The sequence below is a fragment of the Nilaparvata lugens genome, chromosome 6 (assembly GCF_014356525.2).
Source record: "Nilaparvata lugens isolate BPH chromosome 6, ASM1435652v1, whole genome shotgun sequence".
NCBI lineage: Eukaryota > Metazoa > Arthropoda > Insecta > Hemiptera > Delphacidae > Nilaparvata > Nilaparvata lugens.
Genome location: NC_052509.1, coordinates 54048450 through 54058918, shown reverse-complemented (window position 1 = coordinate 54058918; position 10469 = coordinate 54048450). Strand labels below are relative to the sequence as shown.

The window sequence follows — 10469 nt, the reverse complement described above, 5'->3', positions numbered from 1 at the left end:
ATTTCAAAAAAGCCAATTTCCTTCAGCTGTACCAAACACTTTTTAATTCAGACTGGGACAGATTATATGAATTTCAAGACGTTGATAATGCTGTTGATTATTTCTATGAGATAATATACAGAGCTTTCTCTATGCATGTTCCCAAGTGTAAAAGAATTATTAAATCCAAGTACCCTATCTGGTTTACTAGGGATATCATTCAAATGATCAAACAGAAAAAGAAATGTGCACGAAAAATGGCATACTCTAGGTACTATCGTGATAAATTTATTAATCTGAGATCAATTATAAAGTTAAAAATTGCTGAATGTTACAAAGATTATATAGCTGATCTGCAGAATAATTTGAATTCGAACTGTGTGGGACTGGGTGATGCCGAAATTAGTGTTCTTTCTGAGCTGGGAAAAGTGTGGACATGTGAGCCGTGTGGTCGCGAGCGGCGCTTGAGCCGTAGTTTGAGCGACGGTGACTCCGTCCTATGTGATGTTACATCTACTGATAGTATAAAAAATATGATTAGTTCATTAAGTAAGAAAGTTGATGATGGACTAAAGCGTCTTGAAAAAGATCTCGGTGCTTCACTTGATTTGTGTCACAGCAAGCTAGATGAGAGCTCCAAGTTGTCGGCGAACCAGCTCCTTCTTATAGAGAAGCAGAATGAACTGATTGAGACTCTTCGTGTAGAGAATCTCGGTCTCACCAAAAAAGTGGCTGAGTTGACGGAGCGTTTGGATGACGTCGAGCAGTATTCTAGAGCGAATACTTTGGAGATCTACGGTGTACCTAGCTCCATAAACGAAAATGTTGCACAGACTGTTATTGGTGTTGGTAAGGCATTGGATCTGGCAATTACTGAGGACATGATTGATGTCTGCCATCGACTCAAGCAGCTCAATAATCGGCCGTCATCGGGAATTATTGTTCGATTCGTTCGCCGGACTGACAAGGAGCAGTTTCTTGCTAGACGTCGCATAAAGAGAACTCTGTCAACGCGACACTTGGGTCTATCTACGGACTCTCCTATCTACGTGAATCAGTCACTCAGTCAACGTCGAAGAGTTTTATTTGCTAAAGCTAAAAAAATAAAAAATGATTGTGGTTTCAAGTTTTTGTGGGTCGATAGAACTGGCAACATCAAGATGAGAAAAGTTGAGGGCTCTGTGATTCATACTATCAAATCTGATAGCGACCTTGCTAAACTGTCAGTGTCGGTTACGAACGTTGAACCAGGTAATTCTGTTAAGTAGATAAGATTACAAATCGACAAACTGTTATTACTATTATTCCATTTTATCTGCACTACCGTTGCTGCTGTGTTTGATTATTACTTTTATTGCATCAATAATGGATTGTACTCCTATTCTCTTGTAAAATGTCCTTATTGTGTCATTCATGTTTTTGTCTCTCACTCTCTATTGTGCCCTTGTCTGGTCTGAGTTATTAATGAATGGTGGATGATTGTAGTGTTTTAAATTTAATATATCAGAATACGCGAGGGTTGCGTACAAAGTCTCAATCACTTTATCAGTCCGTCTCGGCTGAGTGCTTCGATTTTATCGCCTTATCAGAGACATGGCTTAATGATGAGATAAATGATGGGGAGCTGTTTGATGCTCGTTATCAGGTTTTTAGAAGCGATAGAGATAGGTCCGTGTCAGGCAAACGTTGGGGGGGCGGGGTACTTTTTGCCGCTAATGTTAGATGGCCTACACAGCTTATCTTTAGCAAAGCCACAGTCAAGTACGAAGCCTTACTGATTAAAACTACTATTACAAATACAACCACTATCCTTTTCTGTGTTGTTTACTTCTCACCTAATGCTGCAGTGACCGATTATGATGAGTTTTTTGATGATGTGGAAGGGTTTCATAATGTTTGTTCATCTCTTTTAGTTGTTGGTGATTTCAATATCAGCGAAATTTCTGGTAGTACATATGATTTTATAAATGGTTCGATTAAATGTAGAAAATTAGATAATTTCATGTCTTTCTTTGATGTGAAATCGTTCAATAATATTTTAAATTCCAGTTTTAAAACATTAGACCTAGTTCTTGGTAATTTTCCCATCACAGTTTTGCGCAATGATGATCCCTTGCTTCCTGAAGACGTTCATCATCCTTGTCTTTCTATAAATTTCATCATGAGAAGTTATACATCACCTGAGCCTGTTTATAATCCTTACTATAATTTCAAAAAAGCCAATTTCCTTCAGCTGTACCAAACACTTTTTAATTCAGACTGGGACAGATTATATGAATTTCAAGACGTTGATAATGCTGTTGATTATTTCTATGAGATAATATACAGAGCTTTCTCTATGCATGTTCCCAAGTGTAAAAGAATTATTAAATCCAAGTACCCTATCTGGTTTACTAGGGATATCATTCAAATGATCAAACAGAAAAAGAAATGTGCACGAAAAATGGCATACTCTAGGTACTATCGTGATAAATTTATTAATCTGAGATCAATTATAAAGTTAAAAATTGCTGAATGTTACAAAGATTATATAGCTGATCTGCAGAATAATTTGAATTCGAACATAAAACATTTTTGGAATTATATTTCTAGTAAACGAGAATCTAGAATGATGAATGATTGTTTTGAATTAAATGGTTGTAAATACACTGGCTCAGACGTATCTCAGGCATTTGCAGATTACTTTTCATCGATCTATGCTAGTATAAAAAGGGACAGTGATTTCTCCGGGAATGACCTACCTCACCTTGATACCAATAGACCCACTTATAACATTGATACGCTGATTATCCCTTCCATTTCAGATGATTGGGTCAGCTCTGCGGTTGATAAGCTAAAAGCAACTCGCTCAGCTGGTCCTGACGGTGTCCCTGCCTATATTATTAAGGGTTGTAAGGATATTCTATTAAAACCTTTACAATATATTTTCAATCTCTCTTTAAAAACCAATAAATATCCTACTAAATGGAAAAATGCCCGTATAACGCCCATTCATAAATCTGGTAAACCCAATTTAATATCTAATTTTCGACCTATTTCTATATTGGATGCACCTGACAAAGTATTTGAATCTATTTTATATAATATAGTATTCAATCATGTAAAACACGTCATATCACCTTTCCAACATGGTTTCATGCCCCGAAGGTCTACTGTAAGTAATCTGTTAACATTTACTCAATTTGTCTCTTCTAAATTAGATAGTCAGGATCGGGTAGACGTGATTTATCTCGATTTCAGTAAAGCTTTCGACTCAGTTAATTTTGAAGTTTTATTGGAAAAGTTAGTTACTTATGGGTTTTCAACTGATTTGATCAAATTTTTCCGCAGCTACCTATTTGATAGATTTTCACACATACATTTCAATAGCTACAAATCTGCTGACTATGCAAATACATCAGGTGTCCCTCAGGGATCGAATCTTGGGCCTCTTTTGTTTTTACTCTTAATAAACGATCTTCCCGATTGCATTATTGCATCCAGGATCCTAGTGTTTGCAGATGATGTAAAATTGTATAAATTAATAAGGAGTGTTGACGATTGTGCTCAGTTACAACAGGATCTTGATAGAGTCCATCTATGGTGTCATAGAAATAAACTAAAATTAAATATCTCAAAAACCAAGTTTATGGTTTACACGAGACAGAGGAATTATGATCGGTACGCTTACTCATTAGCAGGCATCAATCTAGAGTATGTCAATAGCATTCGAGATCTTGGAGTGTTGATGGACTCGACTCTTGATTTTAAAGACCAATTTAATCACGTTCTTAGCAGTGCTAATAGGCTACTTGGTTTTATACTTCGTAATTCAAAACCTTTCACTAGTTGTGATGTAAGTATAAAACTGTTTAATGCACTGGTACGGAGTAAACTTGAGTATGCATCTATGGTGTGGGGTCCTGCTAATGTAACTGATAGCTACGAAATTGAGAAGATTCAAAATAGATTTCTAAGACACCTTTTCATCAAGAAATTCCGTATGTTCTGTCCATTCAATTTCCCAACTAGTGAATTGAGATCCTTATTTAATATCCGGTCATTGCAGGTGCGGAGATCATTGAATGCCCTATTGCTATTATATAATATCTTGAATCATAACGTCCATTTACCATATTTTATCAGCCTAATTAATTTCAGTGTACCATATGCAAGACCTAGAAGGAATATATTGTTTGAGATTCCCTTTGCTAGAACAAACCATCATTACAACTCATTCCTTTATAAAACCTTACGACTGTTTAATAGCTTGAATGAACACATTGATCCTTTTTCGAACTCATTCAATGAATATAAGAAACATTGTGAACTGAATCTATCATAAGACGCTCGTTTTTGAGATGATTTGTTTTGTAAACTCTGGCTGGAACTCTCCTAGTTTAAGACTTTTCTTTTTCTGTTTACTTAGCTTTTTTTTTTATTAGTTATTATTTTCTTTCTCGTAATCTTTAAATAGTTTTTTTTTTAATTGTATTTTCCTCTAGAATCTTTGGAAAGGATTGTTTTACTTTCATTCTTTTCACATTTTTCTTTATAATAATGAAATTAATTTGATTATTGTGAGTAAATGCTTTTTGCTTTTTTTACATTTTTCTTTATATGAATGTAATTAATTTGATTATTTCAACTGTGTAAATGCTTTTTTTCTTTCTTTTCTTTATTTACTATATTTCAAAATGTATATAAGTTAAATCGTTGTTTCATTTAATTGTGTAAATAAGGCTCTTTATGGATCTCTGTGAGCCTTTGTATGTAAAGAATTTGATTAAATAAAATGAAAAGGGAGGAGAAGACTTCCAATGGAAGATTCAAGCATTCTACCGAGTTTCACTTTTTGTGTAGTTGAGAAGTTGATATTGTGGTAATTATTCATATTGAATGAAAAAGACTAAGAAATTGTCAAAAAACCACTGATTTATTGATAATTAGAAAGACCGGTTTCGGTTATTACACCATTGTCAATCTCTGATAAACTCTGATAAACAGTCAGAGATTGACAATGGTGTAATAACCGAAACCGGTCTTTCTAATTATCAATAAATCAGTGGTTTTTTGACAATTTCTTAGTCTTTTTCATTCAATATGAATAATTACCACAATATCAACTGTTTATCAAAGTTTATCAGAGATTGACAATGGTGTAATAACCGAAACCGGTCTTTCTAATTATCAATAAATCAGTGGTTTTTTGACAATTTCTTAGTCTTTTTCATTCATTCTATCGAGGATATCCTTTCTCAATTTCTCTTGTTAGACACCGATTTTGTCGTCAGCTGATATGTAATATGCTAAGCCAATGTTATGATATAGATATATTGGCTTATTATAAAAAGCCAATTGTAAATGAATGGTGTTTGAATGATTAGAATGTGAATCTATATAATGTTGCATATTATTACATATCAAACCATGCACTCTAAGTGACATGAGAATTGGGATATATAAATCTATAATTTATTTATTCTCAAGTAATGGAGACTTTATTCATGAAGAGATCATTATAATTATTGATTTGATGTTGTACGTAGCTCTTATTTGTGCAGTAATTGATTCAATGATAATTTAATGGACTATAATATTGGGGACAGGACAAGTTTTGGGATGGTTTCTGTTTTTTGTTATTCGAATATTCTAGTTATTGTAATTTAATAAGTAGTTATACATTATTTTTCTGCAGTTGAATGTTGTGCAGATAAAAATATTAAGTAATGCATTCTTCACGCTATAAATAATATTATGTGAAAAAGTTGACATCCGCGTAGAGCCTGAACTATCATAGTTCATTGGGAAGTGATGCACAATATTGTCTCATACAAGCTGATAAATTGGACACGGGCAGACATAATTTCTGGATCCTCATAATTCTGAACCAGCGGCTCCAGAGCTGTTCTGGACGACTGCCAGAACGTCTCCTAATCACCACAAACTGTCAGCATTCTTCATTTGAAACATTAATGCATCTCATTCAATCAATGCTGCCAGAATGTGTTTCATCAAGCTCTAATCCGTTTCAATATTCGTTTCTCATTCAACACTTCATAATAATAATTTTCACCGACTTCCATAAAGGACTTCCTGCGGGAGAGAAGAATAAAAAGGAGAAGAAGAAGAAGAGAAGAATTTATTAGGAAGGATTGAAAAGAGGCAGATTGATAGCGTTGTGAGTGGCTACTGAATAACAAGTCCTAATTCAATTGGATCTTTCTCTGATTTTTATTACATTCACTGATTCACCAGTTTTGCGTTTCAAATAACAATGATGGAATTCGTTCTCTGCAATATACTTTGAGTGCTTCCCACGTTCTGCCTCACATTTTAATAAATAAGCCTTTTTGTGTTCATTTCGATTTTTTTCCTTTGTAGTATCTGATTTGTTAAACGCAGAGAAGAATTATCATTTTTATCAATTTAAAATATAATATAATCATGCGTAGGAACCAAGTTAAACTGGCAAGCATGGAACCATTATTCAGTATGTAATAAGCAAATTTCACAATATAGGTGTTGATGAGAGAATTCTGTACGTCCATGAAATTCAACCGTGATTGAGTGACGTCATATAACGAATTCAATGCAAACCAATGAGCCGACAATTTGATGGAATTGTCAGAATCTGATCAACATTAAATTTGATGGACCTTACTTTTCGATCTGAGTCCTCAAATGTAATTTTCGAGTACCTAATTCATGCAATGACTATAAACATGACATTTATTTTTAAAATAGGTTGATTTCAGTTGAAAATCCTAGACAATTAAGCTCGAAATAAAAATTTGAGATCAAGAATGAGGAATTTGGAATTTGAATATTTTCAACTCTTCCTACTATCTCATGATCAAACAACAGTTTATGATCTAACTAATCAAAGTTTTGACCATTCTATCCAAGCAAATAAATCACTTCTATAATGTGGAATCTAACAAATATTTTCTATTCAGCTAGTGGAGCTTTACCTATCCACATCAATACATCGCTGTTTTATGATAGGCTGAGAAAACAAAAGAAAGTCAAATTTGAATTGACTTCCAGAAAGAATGAATGATCTTGGATGTTGGACTCGACACTGACAACTGAAGTAGCAGTGAAATAGTGAGCTAGTTTATTCGGCACTTGACTTGAGTGCTGCTGCATGAAGACAGAAAGTGAGAAAGAGAAAGAAAAAAGAAGGAAAGAAAGAAATGAAGGAAGACAGAAAGAGGGGAAGAAAGTAATGAAAGAAAGAGAGAGAAAGTTAGTGAGAGAGTGAGAGAGAGAGAGAGGAATGGAGCAGAATTAGAAAAGAGTGAGATAGAGATTGTGTGTGAATGATTGAGGGAGAGACTCGCGTTTAAAATAACATAGTAAAGCGCGGAAGAAACACTTTGAGACAGGGGTGAAGCAGTAGGGATGCCTTTGCACCAGGGAAAGTGTCTCCAAGTCCCGCCACAATAAGGATGATTGCTCAGATATAAAGGAGTGCTGCCACGTTTATGACGACTGAAGAGGGAGAACAGATGATTGAGAGCTCACCGTAAGGGAGGAGACTTTATCACTGATATCTTACCGGCTACGTATATCTCACTCTCGCTGTTTTCTCTCTTAGTATATCAAATATCTCTCCAGAGCTATCTCAGGACTATTTTCATTATACATTTACTTTATTAGAATTCATCATCCATTCATGAGATTATTGGAGGAGCGTAGAGAGCTGCTACTTTTGACTCAAGGTTCGAATTGTTGTCCGTTTCTGAGTGTGTATGTCCGGAGATACATTCAAAATGAGTTATCCCATGCCCCAAATATGGGCATCTTGGGAGAACAATTCAGGCCCGGGTAAAAGTGAACTCAAAAGTTGAGATTCAGATGAGAAATACATACTACTGAAAAGATCCTGTCTAGTATGATTAGATGTACCTACTTTGGTACATTAAATTCAATCATGCTTTAATAATAAGCGTGAGACTCAATAGAACAGATAACGAAAATATCAGCGGAATTTTTGAGCTAGTTCTCCAACATGGAGGGCTCACTAATTCAGAACCATACGAATGAATTACATAATATGTTCAATAACGTTGATCCTGTTGTATAGTACATAGTGCTTGTTACTATCATTCTCAAGTATGTTTTGACTCATTCTATTATTGCTTTCATAGATTATCATCCCTATACTTCAACCTTCAATATTATTCTCATGTTTTTCATATGAACTATAATTCAATCTGGATTATCCATCCGGTTACAATAATTCTGGTCTATCATTCAAATTTGATTTTATTTTTTATTTTTTCTCTCCCATATCAGAGGTGTTCATCGAACATGAAGAACATTCACAATACGAGAGTGAATGTTAGATACATTCCAAGACGATTGTTGGAATACATTAGAGAATATCTCATGATTATTGCTTGATCACTCATCAGGATACATATCTCGAGTTTAAAATTGTGGAAACCTTGATTTGTGAAATGATATTTGGGTTTCAATAGAAAATATGACCTGAAATAAGGTTTTCTATGAATATGAGTTTCACGTTCATACACCGTTGATTAATCTGTAGGTAGTATTTGTATTCAACCTCCATAGACCTGTTCCTCGACTGTCTCAAAAAAAAAATTAGGCCATAATTTTGTACCATTTTGTACCACCAAAAAATCTTGTATCCCATTCGCATTCTTCAGTATTAACGATTATAAGGCGCGGTACAGGTTTATGCTTCCTCCCCCCCCCCCGACTTGATGAAAATCTAAAACAACTACACCATCTTAATCTATGAATTTTGTACCATTTAATTCAATAAATTGAGATCAATTATCGTACTTCAAACAGGATTCCAATCCCATGAAGCTAAATAATTCTCCAATCCATTTTATTTAGAACTCATTGACTAGCTACCTATACTGAGAATATTAATGATGAAAATGAGGATTTAAATTTGTATAGATGTACTCGGTGTACTTTTATAATGTGATAGAATTTCTTGAAAGTCGTCTACCAATATGAACGAAAATGAACAAAAGTTATTGAGAACCAATTCGCTCGTAATGATATCCCCAAACTAGGATGATCCAATGGACTGTTCCTATGTAGAGGTAGACATGTGTGTGCTAAGGAACTTCGCAAAGTAACTCACTCACTCACACACGCACATGCACAGGAGCACTTGATTGTAGTTGTTGACAATTTGATGGCTGTAAGTCTCACTTCAGACTGTCAGCTTTGGTTGTATGGGAAGCATTGATGGGGTGTACATATAAGGAATGCTGATAGAAGTGAATTGCAGTCACTTCATCTGCGGTCGAAAGTTTTCTAAAGTGTCGTTCAGAGTGTTCACACGATCGTTTTCCGACAACCCTTTGTCTGCCACCTTATCACTGCTCCCTTATCAGCCTCACTCTCTACCCTCTCTTTCTCCTTCCATTCCTCATCGAACTCTCTTTCTTATCAGCATATCTTTCTCAACTCTCATCTCGTTTTCTCTCACTCACTCTTCCTCATACACACACACTCTCACTCATCTCTCTTTCTCTCTCCTCCTCTGTTCCTCTCTTGTCACTCATTTCACATTCCTACTTCTCTTTCCTCTCCCATCCTCTCTATCACTCCCTTTCTCTCTCTCCTCTCTGAAACTCGATCTGATTTGGTGTCGATTCTCGTAGTAACAGATCCAAAGTAAGTTGGTCCTACTTGTTAGATGAGTTTTATGTCCGCTAAACATTCGCGACGATAAAGCAAAGATATATCTATTGTCGAATAGTCTCGATCCACCCCAGTTGCATTGAAACCATGCATGTATTACATTGTCGTTTAAGGATATAGCTCTTTAATACATATAAATTGTATTTTATGAACGTTCACACAGTGGGATTCTGTGTCAACAAACTTCAGCACTGGTTCAATGGGGAGAGTTGGAATCATTTATAAGAAATTCTGACAGCATAAATTGGATCTCACTGAAGCTGTCTTTCATAATAAATATATCCATCTACAAGAATACTGTGGTGGTTACCCAGGTCTTGTGAAAGCTAAATGTGGCAGCAAAACTTTGCGAAAGATTTTACTAACTGATTCAATTTGAGTTCGTGTTATGTCATAATTGAACAAATATTTCTTTCTCACAGTTATAGTTGAATGAGCAGGTCACCAGTGCTCTACTATAGCTCTCAAAATGTCCCGTCCAGGTACAACTCTTGTATCAAGTACTGTAAACTTGCAATTTTTATTCAGCACTGATTACAATAATTTATCGGAGCTTACTATGAATGCATTTCTTCTATATTGTTTCATGACAGTATCTTTGATATCCATTCTTCTTGATCAAATATTCATTTATCTATTCACAGAGGCAAATTTCTACAAGCTATTATTGAAATATCATATTGTTGATCAATTGTATATCAATTACATATCATATTAATGATTAATTGGGTATCATTGAATCAATTATATATTATGATTTATTGGATCTTATAGGTACTGATTCCACCCTTCCAATTTGATGATCATCGTCC

The 10469-nt window shown here is 34.9% G+C and overlaps 1 protein-coding gene across 1 annotated transcript; it reads left to right on the top strand.

The window, feature by feature from the left end:
• The first annotated feature begins 236 nt into the window (after nt 1–236).
• Nucleotides 237–1247, top strand: LOC120352046. Its single transcript, XM_039431491.1, has one exon. The coding sequence runs from the start codon at nt 237–239 to the stop codon at nt 1245–1247; it is 1011 nt and encodes a 336-aa protein (XP_039287425.1).
• Nucleotides 1248–10469: the final 9222 nt, after the last annotated feature.

Coding starts and splice junctions, on each gene's coding strand:
- LOC120352046 (XM_039431491.1), top strand. CDS start 237: ATGGCATACTCTAGGTACTATCGTGATAAATTTATTAATCTGAGATCA.